We start from the raw sequence: 24,492 nt of genomic DNA on the forward strand, positions 1-24,492 counted from the left end.
CAGCTCTTTTGATACATGTTGAAAAGAAAAAGCCCTGTGGAATGGCAGAGGACCAACTTGCATTGGCATGTAGTGCTCCTCAGGAAGCACGTTTGCTATCAGGCTGCCAAATGCTTCACGCCAGATATATAAGCACAGCTAAAATGAAAAAAAGAAAATGATTATTACATTTTTTAAATCTACAAGTAATTTTTAAGTTTAGAATATTGATAACACCCCTCTGTTTGCTACCTGGCATTTTAGAAAAAGAGTGTATATATATTATGTCTGGGCAATGTAAGCATAATTCTCACTTAATTGAGGATTTTTCAAATTCATATTTCCTAGAGGAATACCTTTTTGGAGCAATCAGATGGAGTAGATGGGAAAAAGCATATTCATATTAATGCACGTTAGAGTGTTGAAGGTCTCTTGAGGCATTTCAGCTAATGTCATTGTCGTCTTCCAAATGGCTGATACAGAGATTCTGGAATCTAAGAAGTATCAAGAGAATAGATTAGATTCAGAATCTATGTGGGAGGGGAATTACTAGAGAAGGTAAAGGGCGTGAGGGGGAGTAACAGGGTGGATACAGTCACAGTATGTTTTATACATATAGGCAGAGGCAGGCGGATCTCTGTGAGTTCGAGACCAGCCTGGTCTACAGAGCTAGTTCCAGGACAGGCTCCAAAGCTACAGAGAAACCCTGTCTCGAAAAAAAAAAATGCCACAGTGAAGCCTACTATTCCATGTAATTAGTATGTGCTGACAACAAAAATAAATGAGAAAAAGAAAATGATCTATGTTATAACAACTAAGTATTTTTACTCAGATCAGCTGGAAACCAGGTTAAATTAGTTTTGATTTACTTGTTAATAGACAGTTTGATTTCAGAAATGCCAGGCTCCTTCAAGATCACGTTTTGTACTTGGTCTTATCTCTTAGAAAAGCTTTTAATTTTACACTCATTTACTCTTGATTATTTTTTCCAGACATCCTATTGGAGAGTTCAGATTCTAAAACAGAATGTGAAGCATTCTATATGCTCGGCCAGGGGGTCCACTGCAGAGTCCCATTGACAACCTAGTCTCGGCTTGAAAGCTAACAGTTTAATTACCACCTATTGAGACTGATTTGTCACTTCTTGGCATCTCTCCAGACAGAGCTCTTTCCTTCTAGTAGGCAAGGCTAGTGAGTAGGAGCCAGGATTAGGAAAAAAATACAATCATTTCTGCTAGTACCGCTGCAATGTACCGATCAGGCCGGGTCCTGGGTCCAAAATACTATTCAGACTTAAGGTGTAGTCGGACCGCAAGAAACACAGCAGGGGGAGATGGAGACAAGGAAAGCAGAGCCTGTGAAATAACCAGACTCAGGGGTAGAGAAGCCTGGGCTTGCTCTGCCAGCACCTAGCAGGAAGCTGGGAGGCGGGGCTTGGGTGGCAGGACCTTCAGTTCCTGGAAAGGGCTGGAGTAAAGGCGGGTGCCTGTAATGACTGCTGTAAAACATCAATAATTAACCCCAGAAATCAACAAGCTACTTAACCCTTTCTTTAGATCTCCCCACAATCTGATATTTGGGAAAATAAACCACATCCAAGCTGTCCAGACCCCCAACTTTGTAAACACACTAAGAATAAGCTTGCCAAAAAAAAAAAAAAGAATGCAAGTTTAAAGGTATCTGTGAGTGCCTAGGACTGATTAGAATCTAGTGTGTAAAGTGAGGACTCGACCGCACCAAGGAATGTTTGAGGGGAGGGTTTTAATTGTAGATATGAGAGAGAACAGCCAAGCAGGAAGAAAAAGAAGTAGACTGAGCCCGGCCAGTAGATTAAACCAGGCCTTGAGAGAAGAGAGGGTGGGGAGAGCAAGAGAGGAAGAGAAGAGAGTGAAGAGGAGATTGGGCTGAGAGGGAGTCAAGAGCCAAGAGAGCACATGGCTGAAGTGGCGTGGTTATATAGGAATGAGAACGGGGGGGGGGGGGGGGGGGAGAAGGGAACCCATGAGCTGGAGAAGTTTAGGGGAGGGGGAGGGGAGATAAGAGTTGAGAGGAGTTAGAGGACCCGAGTGAGCCTGGAGGCCAGCAGACACTTTGGGAGGATAATAAGCACCGCAGTTAGCCATTTGACCCAAGTTTCTTTTGAACCTGAGTGTAGATTAATTTGATACAGTGTGATTTGAAGTAATACATCATGATACCGCATGAATAAGATGTTGGTAGAGCAACTTCTTAAATCTTTGTAATGCTGTCAGGTAAAGTGCAGGAAGCCAGCGCTGGGCCACAAGGCAAGTTTTCCTCATTGGCTTCTGCTTAAGTGTAGCTTGAAGGGGAGTGGAGGGGCTTGCCTGCCAGCGAGGGGAGGGCGTTGGCTAAGGCCGCTCTTTGCATTTGCTCTCTTCTCAGCAGAGATTTACCGTCTTACAGACTGATTTCAAGATAACCAGTATTAGTGCTGAGTGAGCTAGAAGACCTCACAGTTTGAATTAGTTGTAGATCTATTACTTTTAATTAAGACTAGCTGATTTTCTTTAGTTTAATTTCCAGAAACTGAACCTTTAGAATTCTCTCTTGGAGATGAGGGTGGAAATGCTAATCAGACCAGAAGAACTGTTATTTCTTCCTAAGCATTTTAATGAAGACTAAAGATGAAAATAATTACTTCAAATGTCACAAATTACAATACACGTCTTTGGTTGAAAAGTATACTTAGGATGAGTTTCCTCCATGCTTTTCAAGTACATGTGCCCATAATTCAAGGCTTTTAATTTTTTATTTTGAGCGTGTGTGGTAGACAGTTGAGTTCATCATGCCGGTATGATTTGCTTTGTCCTGTGGCAGAAGTCATACCTACATGAATAAAGGTGTTAACTAATCAAGATACCTATTTAGAAATTAGCTAATCTATTGTGTGTATATGTGTATATATATTCCAAGCTCCATTTAGACTTTTTTTTTGAGAATTCTGAATAATTTGTAAATATCACCTCACTTTTCAAGAAAGATGGAAGTATCAGCTGTACATTTAATATTAACTGTGACTGACGCACAAATTTATTGAAGAGCCTAAAGGACTGTCTCAAACTGGAGAGGGAATGACTTACTCTTAGAATGTTGTGATCACACTGTAAGTCAGGAAAGCTCTGGAGGAGACTGCCATGTGTTTAGCAACTTGAGCAGAGAATATGCAGCCGACGAAATCATAGTCGTTATTGTAAGTAGCATGTGCTCTTGCTTTCTTATAAGTTCATGTTATCAGGCCTCTGGATTTCATAATCTCTGAGAGGTCTGTCACAGAGCAGGTTGTGAAAAAGATTGGTTTATAAGAACTTTTTAAAGGAGTTACGCAAATCTGCAAGCTATTAGTTCAATTCCTTTCCTGACTTATCCTTTATTGTAGAGCTAAAAGGAACTTCACACTTTGAATCCTTGAACTTGTTTGTTTGTTTGTTTGTTTTTTTGGTTTTTCGAGACAGGGTTTCTCTGTGGCTTTGGAGCCTGTCCTGGAACTAGCTCTGTAGACCAGGCTGGTCTCGAACTCACAGAGATCCGCCTGCCTCTGCCTCCTGAGTGCTGGGATTAAAGGCGTGCGCGCCATCGCCCGGCAATCCTTGAACTTGTTATGAGAAAAATTGATGCACAGATATGAGATTATTGACTCAGGAGAAAGTTCAACTTTGATCCTTTCTTTCTAGGAAATGGCAAACCACATCACTGTAGGGACTGAAGGGCGGAGCAAAGAGCTCTTAACCACAGCTAATGTGTATGTAGCGATTGTACACAGCATTGACAGAGTTTGTAGCTCTGTTATGTGGAAAACACAACAGGGCTTGGTGTCACAGGCTTGTAATCGAGGTAACTGGGAGTCTGAGGCAGGAGGAGTGCAAGGTCAAAATCAGTTTCAGCAGCCTGGACAGCTTATTGAGGCTCTATCTTAAAGTAAAAACTGAAAAGGGGGTTGGGGCTGCAGCTTAGGTGCTAGGGTCACTCTCTGCTACAGCGGTTCTCAACCTTCCTAATGCTGTGGCCATCGGTACAATTCCTCATGTTATGGTGACCCCTAACCATAAATTTATCTCTGTTGCTACTTCATAACTGTAATTTTGCTATGGCTATGAATTGTAATGTACATATCTGATATGCGACTCCCAAAACTGTTTGGGACCCTCAGGCTGAGAACCATTTCTCTATTACCACAGAAGAAAAGAAAACGTGACAAGTGAGCACTTCCCCAACCTAACAGTAGAATAGAAGGTCTTGTGCGATTATGATCACATTTCCACAGCCTTCGTTTAAGGGAAATGTTGGTTTAGATGGGATAGCCCAGTCGTCTAGTGACACAGATTTGCTATACTTACCGCGTTATCATGTGAGCATCGTGAACCCACGTTACTGCGCTGCCCTCTTTGTACGCGCATCATTATGCAGTTGCCACTCCATTACTGCACAGCAACTGGCACTGAACAATGCCTGCTTAAAGCCCAGAGTGGGACAGAAATTCATGCCCAGCTGGATGGAGATGAATGGCAGCTACATGGTGTGAGCAGGATGCTCCACGTCAGGGTCGTTCCTGCTATTATGAGGCTTGAAAGAGAGCAGAACAAAAAGAGCCATGGTTGCACGGAGGCTTTTGTGGATGATGAAGTTTGAATTAGCATATGCAGAACACTCCAAGACAATGCATGTCTAGTCTGTTAATTGTCTAGAGTAAATTCTTTCTCAGCACTTCATCTGCCTTGTAATTAGCTGTAGCTCGGTAGTGAACTCGTGACGCGGCACACAGGAGCAACGAAGGAAGGGGACCTTGCCCGGGTGGGTGACACTGTGCAGTGCGCTCTGTGCATATTAAATCAGACGCGGGCTTCCCAAGTGGTTCTTTTCCTGGCACAGGAACAGCCTTCAGGCTCCTGAATAGATCTCTGTGGCATCCATATGCAGCACTAGAGGTACTGAAACAAAGAGCTCTGGAAGCACGTGACGGACTGTAATGTCAAGATGAATGTCAAGATGTCTCCGTGTTCAGCGCCCGTCTTTCTAAAGCTGGCATTCAGACACACAGACGTGTGTGAAGCCGTTCTCTTAGTTGTTCCAGAAAAGCCAGGAAGGTCTTTTTCTTGCCGTTGTTGTTTTGCTTGCTCTGCTCTGTTAGATTATTCTTAAATATCTTAGTTTAAACTAAATTTAAGTGTTATTTTAAAATTTTTCTCTGTATTCTTGCTTTAGAAAATGTCTTATTGCTTGATATTACCCCTTTGCGTTTTGAGGTAGATTTTTATTTGGTTTTTACAGATAATGCCAGGCGTATAGTTATAGTATAGTATAGTATAGTATAGTATAGTATAGTATAGTATAGTATAAAGACAGGCGTATAGTTATAGTTCATGAATATTGAAAATAAGTGTACTCACACGCCCGCTATTATCTCCTTAAAATTATTTCTTAACTGTCTACAGATTGTCAAAGAATCCCAGAAAGGTACTTGATTCCCATGTAACAAGTTCTGGAACTGAGAAATAGATGAGCAAGATCTCATCAGATTTATAGAGTGATTTTAGCAAATAAATTTTAGAGCCCTAAATTTCGGGCTTTATTTTAAATAGGTGATATTCTAGAATTAAACACTGTATTTGTATTCAAGAGATGTTTGTTAACACATTCTCATACTGCCCCTATTTATTCCACTTAGTTTTTCTGTCCATGAACTGCACTGGACAGAGAATATCATCCCTAAACTAAATGCAGAATGCAAAATATATCCAAGCACAGGTTTTTATGAAATGCTCAGAGTTCTATGTTAATATTGTCTCAACAGGTTCTCAATATTGTCTCTAATAGGAAAAAATTATATTAGTTATCATGTTTCCAAATAAGAGAAAAATATCAACCATTACTTGAAAGATATAAAAGGCTTCTATTTTAAATATTGATAAAACAATAATTATATGATTGGAATTAATTTACAATTTTATGAATGTAGTAGCTTTACTCCTCCTTTTGACTTAGTTTATAGTAGGTCCTGACATGGCTCTAGGAACCTGTGCTCCTCTTCCTAAAATTCATAACACTCAGGACAATAATCTACAGGTAGTATACTTGAGCGTTTGAGTTTTAAGTCTTTCTTAAATTAATTACTTTTTTAATGGTTTGGACCTGGAAATGTTTAAACATATCTAAACTATTTACTAACCTTTTGCTAGGCTGTTAACTATTTCCTTTAGGCTGCAATGTTTTTGTAGAAATTGTTTTAAATGTTACTTATAGCAGAATTCTTATTCATTTCATTCATTGTACAGCTGTAGATAAACTAATCTGAGACAGAAAGTCTTACACATTTTTTGAAATGGCTTTTCTATGTAGCCCAGTCTAGCCTCGAACTTGTGATCTTCTTCCTCTGCCTTTGAAGTCCTGGGATTACAGACATGACTCCATCACTCCTGTGACTTACAGAGTGTGGGTGACTCCACAGGCCTCTTTCTTTAGCGGAGCATTATCTTCTCTTAGAATTCATGCTTTGCCACGGTGAAACAAGGACTGAGATGTAGGACTGACCATATAGTACTGTATATACATATAGTATATGTACTACGGACTATATAGTACCACATATAGTATATACAGTACTGACTATATAGTAATGTATATATATAGTATATACAGCACTGACTTAAATAGTACTGTGTATATATAGTATAAATAGTACTGACTATATTGTACTATGTATATATAGCATATACAGTACTGACTATATAGTTCTAACTATATAGCACTATATATATAGCATATAGTACTGTATATATAGCATATATAGTACTGACTACATAGTACTATATATAGAATATATAGTACTGACTATATAGTACTGTATGTAGATCATATATATAGTACTGTATATATAGCACATATAGTACTGACTATATAGCACTGCACACATAGCATATAGTACTGTATACATAGCATATATTGTACTATATAGTACTGTATATAGAGATATATAGTACTGATTATACAGTACTGTATATATAGCATATATAGTACTGACTATATAGTACTGTATATAGAGTATATATAGTACTGACTATATAGTATTGTATATATAGCATGTATAGTACTGAATATATAGTACTGTATGTGTATAGCATATATATGCTGACTATATGTGCTGATTATATAGTACTATATATGTATAGCACATATATTGACTATATAGTACTGTATATGTATAGCATATATAGTACTGACTATATAGTACTATAAGTATAAAACATTAAGATTTGTTTCTAGGTAGCAATTTTCCTCCAAGAAATTGGTATTCTTTAAAATGATAAAGAGATAAACTTAGTTTAGAAGTATTTTCAGACTTAATACTTACTGTGTTCGACTTTCACTAGACAAACAGAACTCATGACATGGATAAGGAGAGTGGGAGGGAACAACGAGTAGACCCATAAGATTATGGGGGATGTCTAGGTGTCTTCAGTGGGTGAAGCAGACTGGTGGGAAGGATGGGCTAGAACACTTGAGTACAAGCAAGTGAAGCTAAACTTACAAGTGAATTTCTGATGAGCAAAGGCTGTTACAAGTCAGTTCAACTGACTGAATTAGGTCTACCCTGCCTATCCGTTATAATCTTTACAGCTGATTATGTGCTATAGCTATATCTACTTATAAACATAAGCAGTACTTATGTTTAGCTAAATAATGAGGATGTAATCCAATTGACAGTAAAATGCCACCATCTAAATAGCTTAATCTCTGAACCAGTTCTTGACCCATATAAAGACATCAGCTTCATGAATGTAAAACCATGGTGTATCCATGATAAGAACCCAGAAGTACTAAATTTGACGACAGTGCTATTGTCTAATATAACATTCTAAAAATATTTTTATGGAAATAGAAATAAAATATACATTTTAGTATTGCTATTTATTAGAGCTAAAAGGCTACAATTAGAATTGTCCAATTATCTTTTTCTGTTGTTTTTTTGAGACAGGGTTTCTCTGTAGCTTTGGAGCCTGTCCTGGAACTAGCTCTTGTAGACCAGGCTGGCCTCAAACTCACAGAGATCCTCCTGCTTCTGCCTACCAAGGGCTAGGATTAAAGACATACACCACCACCACTGCCAAGGTACAGTTGTTTTATTTAATTGAGAAATTGGAATAGAGTGATTTCCTAATAGGACTTAAAGGGACAATATATGCTTAACTTTGTGCTTTCAAACTGTTGCTCATAGCTCCCCTAAGGTCACACAGGTTTTGTCTGTCTGTTTTGTCACTCAGGTACACAGTAGGAAAAACCAGAGAAGTCCTGGTTTGCTTACTATAAACCAGGAATCAGCACATTATTTTGGTAAAGGGTCATATGTCAAACATTTTTAGCTTTGTTACAAAAAGAGAAAGAAAAACAACTTTAGAAAAGCAATTTAGAAGGAGAAAAATCTTCACTTAACTCATGGTTTCAGAAGTCTCGGTTATAGGAGCAGCTCCCTTGTTTCTGGAACTCGGTGAAGCAAAACATCATGGCGTAAGGTGTGAAGGGCAGAGTTGCTCACTTCCTGGCAAATAGGAACCATGGCAAGATACACCCCTCAAATGATACTCTCAGTGATTCAGTTCCTAAAACTGTTCTCATCTCCTTAGAGCTCAGCCATAAAGTCAGTGCCTATATGGTCACTTAGCTGGGAATAAGGCCTTCAATACAAGAGCCTTTAGGTCAGGGTGCGGATACTTTATATGTAATACACAACTCTTTAATTCAGTAGTTCTCTACCTGTGGGTCTCAACTCTTTCGACAAACCCCTGTCTCCAAAAATATTTACATTTCAGCTCATCACAGTAGCAAAATTGCAGTTATGAAATAGCAATGAAAATAATTTTGTGGTTGGGGCTCACTGCAACCTGAGGAACTGTTTTAAAGGATTGTAGCATTAGGAAGGTGGAGAACCACAGGTTTAACCTCTCTGTTTTAGTCTAAAGGCAGCCAGACATGATAGGGTGATGTTTATCAAACTCCATTTGCTAACTAACATAGGCAGTGGACTGGGTTTTTAGTTTGGTGATAACCGATGAAGACTGAGCTTGTCTATGGCTTGTTATGCTTATGGTGCCATATGTTTATAATGACAGTGTGTGGTGGTTTGAAAGAGCATGGCCCCATAGGCTCATATGTTTGAATACTTTGTCTCCACTTGGTAGAACTGTTTGGGAAGGATTAGGAAGGTGTGGCTTTATTGGAGGAGGTGTGACCCTGAGGATGGGTTTTGAGATTTCAAAAGACAACAAAATTTCTACTATTCTTTTTTTCTCTCTGATTCTGGGCTGTGGAATAAGATATTACAGCCACCATGTTTTTGCTTGGTCATTAGGGACACTAATCCACTATAGTCATTTAAATGATAATAGACCCCAAGGGCTCAAATATATAAAAATAGACATCCAAGTGCTCAAATTTGTGATTCATAATTCATCAGCATAAGTTGTACTTTTCATTCTAATATTATGCAATCAGTTTCTGGTATAGGTCAGAAATTAGGTGATTTTTCTAGTCCTTGGAAAGAAAGACCTATAATAATACAATCTTTGGGTATTAGTGCCCCATACATTGCATTTGTCAGTGATCTTTAATCTGGAATGCAGGAGTTCTCAGAAAGGCAGTTAGGGTGGCATTGTAAGTGTCACTTAGGAGGCCTGTCAGAGCTGTGGTTGCCCTGGTGAATGAGAGATTGGGCAGTGAGGGCAGGCAGGTGGAAAGGGATGATCTCAGCATAGGTGTTTGTGTGCACCTAGGACAAGACCTGTTTTGGAATGTCCAATGGAGAAGCCCTCAGAACCGTGGTTGGGACTCAGCCTTCAGGGTAAATTTGTCTACAGTTATCGCTGGATCTGCTCCTTCCAGCTGTGTGCCTTTGAACAAGACGTGATCGGAAGTTCACTTTCCTGACCTGTCAAAGCAGACAGGGTACAATGACATTTGTTTAAATTCATTGATTTTAAAATCAAGAAGATGCATGGAACGCATTTAACTCATTCGTGGATGTTTCATGAAGTTCCCATGAGTAGTTGCTGCTATAGCATCATTTGTGAGAGGGAACAAAATGTTAGGGTAATTGACATTTTTAGTCCTTTAGAAATTGCATTTACAAAAGGTTTTTACTTCAGGAACATAACCAGGCTCTATTATGTTTTCTAGCATGGTAGGGATAGAAACATACATTATGTTCTTATTTTGATGAAATCTGATAGGAGCAAATTGATTTCCAGCTGTCCTCCTCCCCCAGATGGCTGGTTTAGAATAGTAGGCTCCTGTCCTCTATCATCCGGGTGTGTCTCTCTATGTCATGCAGCGCCATTCATAGGGTGACTCCTCAGAAACTCTGAGGAAGTGGGAGAGGAGACAGGCACACACCCACTCTGTGTGAGCTGGAAAAGAAGGAAGAGGGAAATACCACATGGAGACAGAAAGCACCCTTTGTAGCTGATGCTGTGACGGAAGAACGGCAGTCAACTCATACACAACCATTGGTTAAAATTCAGTTTCCAGGGCTGCAGGGAGGGCTCAGTTGTCTGGAGCGCTCGTTGTTCCAGATGACCCAGGTTCAGTTTCCAGTACCCACGCCAGTTCCAGAGGCCCCAATGCCTTCTTCTAAACACAGGTGCCAGCCAGGCACATGGTACTCGTACATACACGCAGGCAGAACACTGGTGTACATATAAATCTTAAACATTTAAAACAACAACAGGCAAACAGAGCTACGCTTTCCTCCAGCATCCTTCAAGCTGGAGTTTTCCTGAACATTTCTTCATAGCAACAAGGTTCTTGTTTGATTTTTCTCTGCAGGTGTGGGTCGGTCGCACATTCCCATCATTTCTAATCTTGTTTTTGCCTGTGATAAAGCCTGGAAAATACCCTTTAAATCATGTACATGTTTTGTGTCTGTTTGCTTTTCATTCTTTGGAAGACGTTTGAACCAGTATTTGTACCATGTCATGTGATGTCTCTGCACGTATGTCCTTTCCTGTTACGGATCAGTATCTATGGTTTTTATATTGCTTCATCTTCTTTTTCAGTGGTATGATTTAACCAGATTTGACTGCCTTACTTCACTTTCCCAGTGTTTTCCATTACTCCTGTCGGTCTGCCGTGTAAGTCTGGCTCTGGGTCTGCCTGAAGGCTGTCTTGTGAATCTCTCCCTGGGTCTGTTCTGATCCTGTGTGTCTGTCCCCAACAAGAGACTTTGCTTGTATTGAATGGTCCAGAAAGTACAACATGGAGTAGGAATGAGTAGGAATATCTAAAGATATTTTACAAGGAATTAAGTACTTGATGACTCCAACTGACCCCAGATAACAGATATTATTACAAACATCATTGCTTATCAAGCTCTATCTGTATATAGGATTTAACAATTATGGTGGCTATTCAATTTTTAAGACTACTTTCAGCCTATATTTGGAATCTCCAGCAAATGCTTATCATAACACACATGCATTACTCCAGGCCAGGGGCATGGAAGAAACATAACTGAAGATTACAGTGATGTTTTGGCTTAAAAAGTGGATTACAGGGCTGGAGAGATGGCTCAGCAGTTAAGAGTACTGACTGTTCTTCCAGAGGTTCTGAGTTCAACTCCCAGCAACCACATGCTGACTCACAGCCATCTATAATGAGATCTGGTGCCCTCTTCTGGCATGCAGGCATACATATATAATAAATAAATAAATCTTTTAAAAAATGGATTACAGGTCTAGTAAGGTGAGCATCCAAACTGCCTAGGCTCCCACAAAGCCAGTGCGTGCAGTAGGATCAGAAACCCGTTGCCATTGTTCTTGAGTTCTCAGTAGTCCTCATTGTCAGCTATGTTCAGAGAGTCCGGTTTTATCCCAGGCTTTTCCAGACCCAGGCCAGCTGGCCTTGGTGAGTTCCCAGTAGAACATCCCCATTGTCTAGACCTGGATGGAGGTGAGGGTTCCTTGGACTTCCCACAGGACAGGGAACCCTGATTGCTTTTCGGGCTGGGGGGGGGACTTAATTGGGGGAGGGGGAGGGAAATGGGAGGCGGTGGCGGGAAGAGACAGAAATCTTTAATAAATAAATAAATTAAAAAAAAGTGGATTACATGGGAAAGGCAAGACAACTGAGGTCGGATGTTAAATTGTTCTTTTTGAGGCAGGTCCAGCAGATAGCTTGAGTACAAGGGGGATAGCGTCTTTTGAGTTCAGAATTCAGTATAAACTCTGCCTTTGAAGTCTATCACAAGTTCCACTCTCTTAGGATGTAAGAGTTATATTAATCATACTACATTGCCACAATGTGGAAGTCTTTAATCTGTTTTCAGTTGATTTTTGTAAGAGCTGAAGGAGATGAGTCTTGTCTCGTTCTTTACATGCAAACAGCCAGTTTTACCACAGCCATTTACTGAAAATACCCTTTCTCGATGAATATTGTTTGCACCCTGGGTAAAGATCAGCTGGCTCTGGGTAGGTGGGTTCACTTCTCAGTTCTCCATTCTCTTCTATTTGTCTGAATATCTGTTTATGTACAAGCTGTATTATTTTAATTTTAATAGTTTGTAGCACATTTTTTATTTAGTTAATATAATGCCCAATGCTTAGTTCTTTTTGTACAAGGAAACTTTGGTTGATTATTATTATTAATTATTATTATTATTTTATTTGGTGTAGTCCTATTCAATCTACCATTTTAAAAAGATTTGATTTGGGCTACTGTCATAGTGATACAGTGTTTTACTCCCCATGCACCATGGCAATACCTATTCCTAATATTACTGCTTAGATGGGTCCCTTCTGAGTTTGTGCTACCGTTCTTGGTATGAAGTTAATTGCCACAGTCAGACTTAGTGGTAGTGGCTTCATTAACATTGGGCTTTAGCCAAATGCTTACCTATCTCTAAAATAACTGCCTTGGTTTTACAGATATTTGTATGTCCTACGTATACACAACTTGTTCTTTGTCACAGATGAATAGATTGTATCCCAGTGAGGGACAGCAGTGACTGGACACCATTTGAGACAGTAAGGATAGAGATGAACATGAAAAATGTCACCTTAGGAACTGGGAACGTGTCTATCAGAGACAGTACTGAGCATCTGGTATTTAGATGCATCCTTTAGAGTTTTTTTTTTTTTGTTGTTGTTAAAGAAACTGGCTTGTTGATATTTGAAAATATTAGTGCTCCATTTTTCATTGCCTCTCATCCATAGTAATTATGTGAAGCAAGCTGCATTTATGATTTACCCTTAGAGATTCACTTCTAGTCATAGACCTGGAGAGATAGTGTTTGGTGCCCTCTGGAATAGAAATTGGCTATTTGGTGCAAATGTAAAGCTAAGTATACTAATAATGAAGCACCAAGCCTATTCTGTCCTAGCCTGCCTGGTTGTTCTCCCAAGGTTGTACACTCAGGGGTCAAAGGGACATGGCTACAACAGCTTGTAATCAACATTACATTGGGAAATTTTCACAACCGTTGGGTCTTACAAAGAAGCCAGGTCTGGAAGAGGGGTTGCCCTGCCTTCATTGTAGACCCAGTCCGTTGTATCCTCTGACATCTGGGCATGGACTGGATTCTCTAATAGAGGGAAGAGAACAGTAATGCTGTCCCAGAGTGAGCACATTGTGTCCTGGAGAACAGCTAGAAGATGAACCACTTCCACAGATGTTACCCTTTGATCCCACTTATAAATGTGCCTGCAGTGGGAAGGTTCAGCATGAACTCAACATAAAACTCAGCTAATAAGTCCAGTAGACAGCCTCAACTTCCCAGTCCACTTCTATTGGAGTTGGTACTCACCCTTCTGTTATTGGTTTTACTCAAAATCATCCTGTGTGGGGACAGTTGGCTCTGCCTGGACTCTTTATACTGGGGAGCTTATCAGTGAGTTTCTGATGGATAACTTAAGTACCTAATTAGATAATGTTTTTCTCTCTGTCCCTTTCTAATGTGGGAAGTCCTTCTGTTCATGTGTTGCTTTTATTGGTTAATGAATAAAGAAGCTGTTTTGGCCTGTGATAGGGCAGAAAAGAGCTAGGCAGGAAAACTAAACTGAATGCTGGGAAAAAGTAGGTGGAGTCAGTGGAACACCATGTAGCCACTGCAGGAGACAGATGTGTTGTAACCTTACTGGTAGGCCACTACCTCATGATGATGCACAGATAATGGAAATGGGTTAATTTAAGATGTAAGAGCTAGCTAGGAATATACTAGAGTCATTGACCAAGCAGTGTTACAATTAATATAGTCTCAGTGTGATTATTTCAGTTCTGGGTGGCTGGGAAATAAATGAGCAGTCTCTGCCAATACCTTCCCTCCCAGTTTATTACTTAATAAACACATTCAAAACAGAAAATATGGTTATTCTAATGCTGTAATCCTTTAATATAGTTCTTTGGGTTATGGTGACACCTAAGCTTAAAATTATTTTTGTTGCTATTCATAACTGTAATTTTGCTGCTGTTGTGAATCCTAATATAAATTTCTATGTTTTCGGATGTTTGTAGGCAAACTCTGAAAGGGTCACTTGGCCCCATAGGGGTCACCACCCACAGGTTGAGAACCAATTGTTGTCTGGATCATACACAACAAGTTACCAGCAGACTTTGGTTTGGATGGTAGCTCTACCCCCAAAAAGAAGTATGGTAGTTTCTGAACTTTTAGAGAATGAAAAGAGAAAGAGAGGGGGGAGAGAGAGAGAGAGAGAGAAAAAGAGAGAGAGAGAGAGAGAGAGAGAGAGAGAGAGAGAGAGAGAGCAAGAAAGAAAGGGGAAGGGAAGAAAAGGGAACGGGAGGGGAGGGAAGGAAGAAAGAAAGAAAAATTGAAATTGAACCTGGAATTAAATTTGGGGTTTACCACGCTGTGACTTACAGTTGCTTCTTTGGCCCATTTATATAGCTAAATGAATTAGCTAATATTAATAAATGTAGAAGATTTATCAGGAAGTACCGATGTCTTTTTCTACTCTTGTTAATGTCCTCGTTGCCTTTCTTGTTATTGCTATGGATTTTATATTTAAGTTATTTGCCATAGAACATTACTGTTGCCAATATTGTTAACTTCCAGTTAGGCAGTTATCTCTGGCACGTTAGGTAATAAATTCCTATATTCAACTTTGCAGCATGCATTCTTCTAAACCTAACCATAGACGTTTCTACAATATTTTTTGTGTAAATTCCAGTGAAGGAGGGATAAGTGAGAAGTCAGTGCCAAAATTTCTCTCAAAAAGATAGAAAGCGTTTTGCACAGCTGACACTGTAGGTCCCCTCCAGTGTGAACACAAGGAATTCTGGGAGTGTTTTTACATCACTCACCACAGTTGTCCACGACAACAAGTGTCACTCGTGCCAGTGATTCTCTGCTCGCCAAGAACCCAGCAGTCTAGCTTTTCCAATTAGACCCCAGGCATTAAATGAGGAAAAAAAGCCAATGCATAGAATACACACAGCAGAGCCTCAGAGGATTACCAAAGAACCCCTTCATGTTGGCTGTCAGTCAACAGCTCCTACTTTGCATGTTTCCAGTGCATGTCCTCTGGGGCACTATTGGAGGCTTTCTCAAAGGAGCACGTTGGTGCACGTTGTCTACCGCTCCAGCCAGGGCTGAGGAAAGAGCACCTCCGTGGCTCTCGGAATCATAATAGACTGTTATCTTGTTTCCATGTTTGCTTCTCAAAAAAATACCCAATTCCTTAAGGACAAGAATTACATGTCAAGCACGTTTGAGTCATCAGAACTTTACGCAGGGCCTGATACACATTGGACATACATAGCTCCCTGAACCGCAGTTGATTATCTGCCTTTGAGTTTACAGCAGATTTTAAATAGCACGTCTTAAGGGAGAGAGAGCACATTAGAGCAGGCACACAGTGAAAATAATAGTTACTCCTGGATTGGCACACCACATGGTAAAAAGAACGCGAAAAGGCTTGAAGAATACGTCTATCACTTAGTTTTGGAGGGAAATAGTGTTGACGTAAGAATTAAGTCAGTTTCTGGAAGCGTCACTGCATGCTAACAGTGGTACAGTTTGTGTCTGTGTTGGTAGAGTTACTGCTGAAAGAATGAAATTTGTTAGAGGCATTCTACTGAAGGGCAAAGTCAAGTATACACAATGCATTTGGAAACTATTTGCATATAAAATTGCCTTAAAAAGAAAAGTGTCTTTGGAGTTTGGTAGGGTAAGTCTTTATTCCAATTTCTTTCTTAAAAGTTTTTCTCTTAATTTTGAGGTTATACTATAATTCTATTTCTCCCTTCTCCTTCCTCCAAAATGATTAAATTTAAAGCTGCTGTATAGCCAATGTCATGCTCTCTGGGCATTGTATCTCACAATATCTGGGAGATTCTTGGCTTATTGAAGAGGTAGTCATTGGATCTACCTGATGTGCATTTCATCTTGCATGTGAACTTTAGATAGCGCTCATGCGCTCACACACACACACACACACACACACACACACACACACACACACACACGTGGGGCAAGGGGATAACGGGGAGGATACAAAGTACAAGGCATCAGAAAATTACTTCTGCTGTATTTATATTTGACTTTTAAAAATCACCTTTAAACTTAGATTCAAAGCTAGCACAAATGACTGAGAATATGACATGTGAACATTTTTCTCTAGTTTTCCATCAGGATGCAGATTTTTAGCAGTGTGCATTTGTAAGCAGAAGGGAACTCACCATCTGGGATCTTGCTTCACTGGTCCTTAGGGTCCTGGGGCTTTGAGCCCGATGACAGGAAAATGTGTCAGATGACCTCTCCCTAGCAAGGCAGGAGGTGACATGAAGACCTAATGCTGCCTTGTTCATACTAATATAGCATGCTCCAACAATACCTTCTCGGGTCACAGCTGAGAAAAGGAAGGTGTTCTGATGGAACTGGCTGCTCTGGAGGGCAGAAACAGTTTATCTGTAAAGTTGCCAAGGCAACATCAGGGTAGAAGAAGAGTAGACAGAATGATTTAGGAATGAGTCTAAAAATAAATCTCCGTGCTTCTCCCTCACAAAGATAAGTGCCATTGGGTTTCTTCAGAGGCCTGTGCACTTGAGAGCTGAGGCTAGGAGCCCAGGGCAAGAGGGGGGAAGGGGAGGAGCGGGAGCTGAAGTAGAAGTGCTCCTGCTCCGCCTTTAATCCCAGCTCAACCGACTGGATGGAAAACTGGTTTTGTAGTTATACAAATGCTCTATAGTAAAATATCTCTAGAAAAAAGACTATTTACAGATATATTATAAATATACTTTATTCCCATTTTTTTTTTAAAAAAAAGCATCCCTTCAGCTGCAATTTTAGTGGATTTCCAGAGCCTTGCATCTCAGCATGTTAAATGGCAGCAGAGACAGGAGTTATGTGTTATTTGTGAACGGCCAAGAATGAAGCTCTTGGTGGGCAGTGGTTTCCTTTATCATTCATTTTGGGCATCCTGTAATAGCCAGCATTACCAAATATCCATGGTGGTTTTCATTTTCCCAAACTACTTTGCTGGTGACTGCCTCAGGTCTACATTGCTGCCTATCTTGGGGTCACTATTGCTGTGATGAAACACCATGACCAGAGCAACCTGGGGAGGACAGGGCTTATCCAGCTTCTACACCATCATCACTAAAGGAAGTCAGTACAAGAACAAGCATGGTAGGAACCTGGAGAGAGAAACTGATGTAGACGCCATGGAGGGGTGCAGCTTACTGGCCTGCTCCTCATGGCTTGTTCAACTGCTTTCTTATAGAACCCAGGACCACCAGCCCAAGGTAGCACCACACACAATGGGCCGGTCCCTCATCCATCAATCACTAATTAAGAAGATGCCCTACAGGCTTGCTTCCATCCAGATCTTTGGGAGGCATTTTCTTAATTGAGGTTCCCTTCTCTCAGATGACTTATTTCAGGTTGACATAAAACTAGCAAGCACAAATCACCGTTTGGCAACCTGACACACAAGTGCATCGTTTTTCAATTAGAATCTTTTCTTTCTCACTTATTCCCCAATGACATATTAATATAAAACTCACAATATGAAACATGAATAAGTTTAAAAGTCCCGCATGTTTATAAATTCAAACACATTAAAAGTTCAGTCTCTTTAAAAATCCCAAGTTTCCCTTAAAAGTTCAATATCTCTCTACTGTGGATTCCTGTGAAATCAAAATTAAGTTAAACACTTTCTTACATCAAGAGGGAAGAACCAGAGTGCAGTCACAATTTTGAACAGAGCAAAACCAAACTGTGTGAATAACTAAATGTTCCATATCCGGGATTCCTTCAGGACCTTCTGCATTCCTCCAAAGGGCTGTGGTCTCTGTTCTAACTCCACCTTCTGCAGCACACACAGTTTGTCTTCTAAGCTCCTGCTGCTTCCTCTTCACCGCTGCTGCTGTTCTTGGTGGTCAGGCTATGGTACTGACACCTCCTAAATGCTGGGGTCTCTTGCTGCAACTGGGCTGCACCAGTAGTGTGGGCTTTCTTTATGATGCCAAGTCTCAGTCTCTTTGCATCACCTTCAGCCCTGGGCCTTCAACCACCACTGAGGCTGCACCTTCACCCATGGCCTCGCCTGGTGTTTTCTCAGTGCCAAACCTCAGCTGCTCTCCATGACCCCTTCACACCTTCAGTGGTGGAAAACTTGCATCGTATTCATGAAGCCCTGGTTTTATTCCCAGCATATTGACCGGTTATGAGTATGAATTGCTGGGTATCTGCTGCAAAAAGAAATTTATCTGACTCGGTTTGAAAATAGCCCTAATCTATGGACACAAATGTTAATATTTTAGAAGGCAATCTGAATTTTCCATTGAGCAAAATGATAGCAGTAGGTAACAAAGATCTGTGCCTTTCTAAGCCAAAAACCTCTGACCAGCTTTAAATAACTAGGCATAAATCCCTTTCTATGGAACAGGCTTCAATCCAACCAGAAAACCATTGGATACACCCCTAACAGTCAGACCACTGCTGTACCAATAGGCTCATTTTTCCTGGCAGGTATTTTATCATTTAGGGTATAACCTGATACCTGCTTTTCTGAATCAGTGTACCAGTTGGACTTTGCTATGGTTCTGGGAATTCTGGTCACCAGAAACAAGTGATTTCACAAGGAAGCAAAGTAAATGAGTTAGGTGCTTGTGAGATGGCTCAGTAGTTAAGAGCACTCATTGTTCATGCAGAGGGTGGGAATTCAGTTCCTAGCACCCACGTGGCAGCTACAACTATCATCTGTAAGTGCAGTTCTGGGGATTTGGATGTTGTCTTTTGTCCTTCTTGGATACTGCATGCTTGTAGTACACGTACATACATGTAGACCAAACACACACCATGCACACACACAGATGCGCACACACATGCACACGCAGACACACACATGCACACATAATCTTAAGAAACAAAGAGTAAGTTTTACTGATACAGTCATGCCTTTCTAATTCTTCTCCCCTTTTCCTTTTTTTCCCCAGTGAGCATGTTTTTGAACACGTTAACACCGAAGTTCTACGTGGCCCTGACAGGCACTTCCTCACTAATATCCGGACTTATTTTGGTAAGTGATGGAAATCTGATCTAAAAACTTATTAGCATGTATGTTAGTGAATCTGGGAGAGTACACACAGGTCGTTTTCAGCGTTCCTCTTGCACGTGTGTACGTGTTACATAGGACTGAAGAGAAGATTTGTCCTACCCAGGTCACATGCTCTGGATATGTGACCATCAATCCTTTTTTTTTGTATGAAGGAAAATAAGAGAAGATGTTTCCAGTACAAATTTTAGTGTCCTACCATGTATAATATGCTGGGGTTGCAGCTCAGTGGTAGAAAACTTGCATCGTATTCATGAAGCCCTGGTTTCAGTCCCCATCGTCACAAAAGTTAGATAGACAGACAGATAGTTATTGCTGATGTATCAAAGTGGCTCGGTTCAACTAAGACCATTCTTCATATATTTATCATAATGGATTATTGGGTTTAATATCAGCAGGAATATTGCTTATTGCTTTTAAATGTGTTGGCATGGATTGTGGCAGTCCTCAACTTTTCCTCCCTTTATCTCCTTTTCTCTCAATGTTTACATTTATTTCTTTATTGCTTCCTTAAAAAACCCTCAAATAGTTAAAAAAAATATCACCTGTACAATTTCATTATCTTAAAGTCTCTAATGGCTGTAGATATGCAAAATTTTATTACCTAATATAGTTCACTTTAGAGAACATTATAGGACTGTCTAAACTCAATGAGACCATTCCCACATAATTTAATATTCTTTAAGGGAGAGACTTTAAAAAGATGTTTTCACTATGCATAACATTATTATTAACTATTATAGAAATAGGCACACATAAACGATTACAGAGTTAATAATAATAAAAATAAATTATCATTAGAAAAAAATTAAGGGAAGATGGGTACAAACATATTGAGCAAAGAGAATGCATCTACCTGGAATAATGAAAGATTTCAGAAGCCTGAGCACATAAGATGGAGAAAGGCAGATTCTACACATAGGTGGAAGTAGAAAATGGCAGTGTGGGCACCTCCTCTTGAGACAAGAGCATATCGAGGTTCAACTTGTTATGTCTGTATCACATGGGTTATGTGAAATGTGCAAAGTTGGCTTTATGGAGTTGGGATATTAAGAAAATCAGCAGGTGCCACCCCAAGATAGAACTCTATGGCGAAAGCCCAAATCTGGGTGCAAACGCCAGCCCGAGACAAGCGGCCATCTCCTAAAACCCATCCATAAACGGCAGGTGCTGTAGTGTGTAGCCCCGTGCCTGCCTCTTAAGCATCCATGGCCCACACAAGCATCTCTGACATCTCATCTCTGTACAGGAAAGTTGAGAGAAGTCAGGACACTGCTATGGAGCCTTGCTCATAAAGCCATGAGGTTGGTTATTAATTATTCTACCCAGGAACTGTATCTTATTCTAACATTGCTTCCTCCTGGTTTTTAATGTTAAAATTCTCTTGTGAAATAATAGTGACTATGGATGGTGTTATTTTACTCAGCAGAGATATTGTAGAAACCCACGTGCATTTCCAGCCTTGGTAACGTGATTGGAGACCGAGGAGATTTTAACAAAACACGAGACCTGAAAATCTGAAACCACAGTGCTGAGAGCTCACCACCTGCAAGAATTTAACTGAGCTTGTAGGGTAACCCAGAACGTCAACAAAAAGAGAACAAAATTCTCTTTTTGAATCTGACTAGGACAAGGAATAAAGGAGAAAAATAAGTTGTCAATCTCTAAATGTTGACTTAGGGCAGAGAAAAATGGTGAATGACTTGGTTGAACAAAGTCGGTAGGAACTGCATTGCTAGGAAACCTCGGCAGTGGGGAAATCAGCTAAACAGCAAAAGGGTAAGAATGAATCACTCCAAAAGCTTCCAATTTTATTGATTAAATGCAAGGTTTTTCTTTAGGAGGCTGCGTGCTTGCTACTTGGGGCTAGGGAGGGAATTATCTTAGCCTGCTGGGAGCTAGCTGATCAATAGCCAGGAGACAAGTCATGGGTAGTAGTGGAAAGCAGCAAAAAGAGAGTCATGGCCAGCGTCCCAGTGACTGAGGAGGAAGAGCACAAGGCCCGAGCAATGTGGACTTTCTAGGACCTTGTGGTCTTCCTAGGACTCCCCGGTCATTAGGCCCAAGCCTTCTGTTTTCATATGGGAAATCTGAGACTTTTCAAGGAAAGAAAAGAAACTCTTGGGATTCTTTGTGGTAAAGTAAGCTCACCTGGTTGTTCTGGAATTTCTAGACCATGCTGGCTTTGAATTCCTAGGTAGATCTGCCTATGTCTGCCTCCCGAGTGCTGGGATTAAAGGCATGTGCCACCACCACCTGGCCCACTTTAAATAATATATTTTTAACATTCTTTTATGATATAGTCCTGATATGCTTTTGATTAAACAAATAGGGGAGGCAAACTGGGGGCGGGAATGATTTATACTGAATCCAGTAACGCACTGGACTGGGGAAAAGGCAGTTTTGTCCACACGTTCCTGTTCTCAGAAGGTTCCGTTGAGAACCCAGCCTGCGTGCATGATGCTTGCTGTGCCTGGCACTGAGTCCAGCTTCTCCTTTCCTCTGCTCAGTAGCACAATTGCTGCTGCCCTTTCCGTGTGCCTCAAGCCTTTGGGCTCCATAGCGGGCGAGGGGCGGAGCAGAAGTGAACCCAGGCTGTCTTACACGGCAGTCGCCTGTCTTTCCTCACTGAGTTCACTGCCCAGCCAGTTAACTGCCAGCTGCCTCCAGCCTGCCGCCTGCAGGCCTTTCTGCATTTCATTCCGGAAGGCTCTTGCTGGGGCTTTGCAGGCTGTAAATTAATTGTCTCGGTGGAGGGTGTTTCCTTTCTTTCTGGTTAGTCAGCTCGAGGGTTGTCAGTCCTCTGACTCAGGGCTGGTTGAAGAACCCATGGTAAAGGGATTTCCCTGGGCCTCTCCGCTGCTATTGCAGACTGGGGCTGGCCACATCTTCTCCGGTGTTTGGATGCGGCTGCTGAAGCTGCATGGTCACTGCTGGGCTACATGGTAGAAGCAGAAACCATTCAGGACTGATGAAATATCTAGAACAGAGAAACCTGTCACGTAGGAAGGATATGAATGGCCTTTCTACAGTATATTGGCCTTTTCTGAGGGCATAGCTGTAGTAGGCAGTAATAGCTATTGATTGCTTCCTTCCTTAGAGATGGTTGACTGTGGGGTCTATCACACTGCCTCTAGGGACTCAGCTCTGCTGGCTTTAACATGGATTTGGGGTGAGGATTCTACGCTTGCCGCTGTTTTTTTTCTTCTGAGAGCATTTCCAGGAGGAGAGAGTTAGATGCTTTGCAAAATGGCTGTGTGCATGGAATGCCGAGCAGTTTGCTTGCAGGCATCAGGGAGACAGCTCGCTGCTTTCCTCAGCAATGGGTGCCCGGCACACACTCCGAGTACAGAGCTGCTCCTGGGAAGCTGGCTGTCTGAGACCCTTGAGACTCCTACGCTAGGATCAGAAATCGCCATGTCGTTTAGTATTTAAGAAGACAGATAAAAACAAAAGCCTTCTATTTCCACTGTGGAGAGTGAGACAGCCGGGCGGTGGTAGCGCACGCCTTTAATCCCAGCACTCGGGAGGCAGGGGCAGGCGGGTCTCTGGGAGTCTGAGGCCAGCTTGCTCTACAAAGAGAGTTCCAGGACAGGCTCCAAAAGCTACAGAGAATCCTTGTCTCGAAAGACAAAGCAACAATAAAAATTGGCAAAAGCTGCTTTTACCTTAATTTCTTTACAAATAGATACATATTTGACTAGACATATCTGACTGGTAGCTTTTCCTGACTAGTTTAGACTGGTGGTGAATTTGCCCTGTTATGTGTCTCTGTGGTTCCTGTGGCCACTCCCATGCAGGCAGCCTCTTCCTGCTTGACTTCATGGAGCCTCTGCCTGGCCGGCATGGGCTTGCCCCCGCATAGGCTGGCTCCTGCCCCATGAAAGGCGCTCTTCCTCATACTCTGAGCTTGCCAGGTCTATTCTGGTTTTTTTTTTTTTTTTTTTTTTTTGGTTTTTCGAGACAGGGTTTCTCTGTGGTTTTGGAGCCTGTCCTGGAACTAGCTCTGTAGACCAGGCTGGTCTCAAACTCACAGAGATCCGCCTGCCTCTGCCTCCCGAGTGCTGGGATTAAAGGCGTGAGCCACCACCGCCCGGCTGCCAGGTCCATTCTGCAGCTGCTATCAAGGTGTGTCCAGTCTGCACAAGCAGCTCCTCCAGGCAATGCTCCAAAGAGAAAATATTGGAGCTTTGTTTTTGCTTTAAAATAGAAAGGTGGACATGTAGAGAAAATAACTGCCTTTCCCCCTCAAATTATTGATAGAGAAATTGCTGTATGTGATATTGAAATTTATACATGGCACATTGTATCCGGATTAACTTGTGTATAGATGTGCCCCTCTGCCTTTATGTATATATAGTGTACATATATGATATATGGAAAGGTGTAAAAAAGCATGTTAGGCCTACTTTTAAAAGTTAAAATAAGTAACAAAGTAAAGAAAAGGAGAAAAGTAAATTAAAAATCCTAGTTCGTGGTTTGGATTACAAGAAGCACCATTTTGGAGAGTGGCAGAAGAGACAACACAGAATTCAGTCGTAAGAAATGAACCGCGTCTATTGGAGCTGTCCTTGCTCAGATCTTGTTTTTTTTTTTCTTTTTTTTTTAATTTATTTATTTATTAAAGATTTCTGTCTCTTCCCCGCCACCGCCTCCCATTTCCCTCCCCCTCCCCCAATTAATCCTAGCTTGCTCAGATCTTGTAATTCATTCGTAAGAAATGAACCGCGTCTATTGGAGCTGTCCTTGCTCAGATCTTGTAATTCAGTCGTAAGAAATGAACCCCGTCTATTGGAGCTGTTCTTGCTCAGATCTTGTTTTGGAAGCCACGTTGTTGTGGTATCATGGGTTGTTGGTTCTAGAAGATACAATCTCACAATTGATTTCCTGGTTCTCTGGCGTGGCAGTCTTTCTGATCCCTCCTCCATGATGCTCG

At 41.1% G+C, this 24,492-nt stretch overlaps 1 protein-coding gene across 4 annotated transcripts in view; it reads left to right on the forward strand.

Moving 5' to 3' along the window:
* St7 (suppression of tumorigenicity 7) overlaps positions 1-24,492 on the forward strand; it is a 234,468-nt gene that overhangs the window by 95,400 nt on the left and 114,576 nt on the right. For all 4 annotated transcript variants that reach the window (XM_075953409.1, XM_075953410.1, XM_075953411.1 and 1 more), the window contains exon 2: positions 19,438-19,520. In XM_075953409.1, coding sequence (XP_075809524.1) covers positions 19,438-19,520 — 83 coding nt within the window. The remainder of the gene's footprint in view (positions 1-19,437; positions 19,521-24,492) is intronic.

The sequence above is a fragment of the Microtus pennsylvanicus genome, chromosome 19 (assembly GCF_037038515.1).
Source record: "Microtus pennsylvanicus isolate mMicPen1 chromosome 19, mMicPen1.hap1, whole genome shotgun sequence".
Classification (NCBI taxonomy): domain Eukaryota; kingdom Metazoa; phylum Chordata; class Mammalia; order Rodentia; family Cricetidae; genus Microtus; species Microtus pennsylvanicus.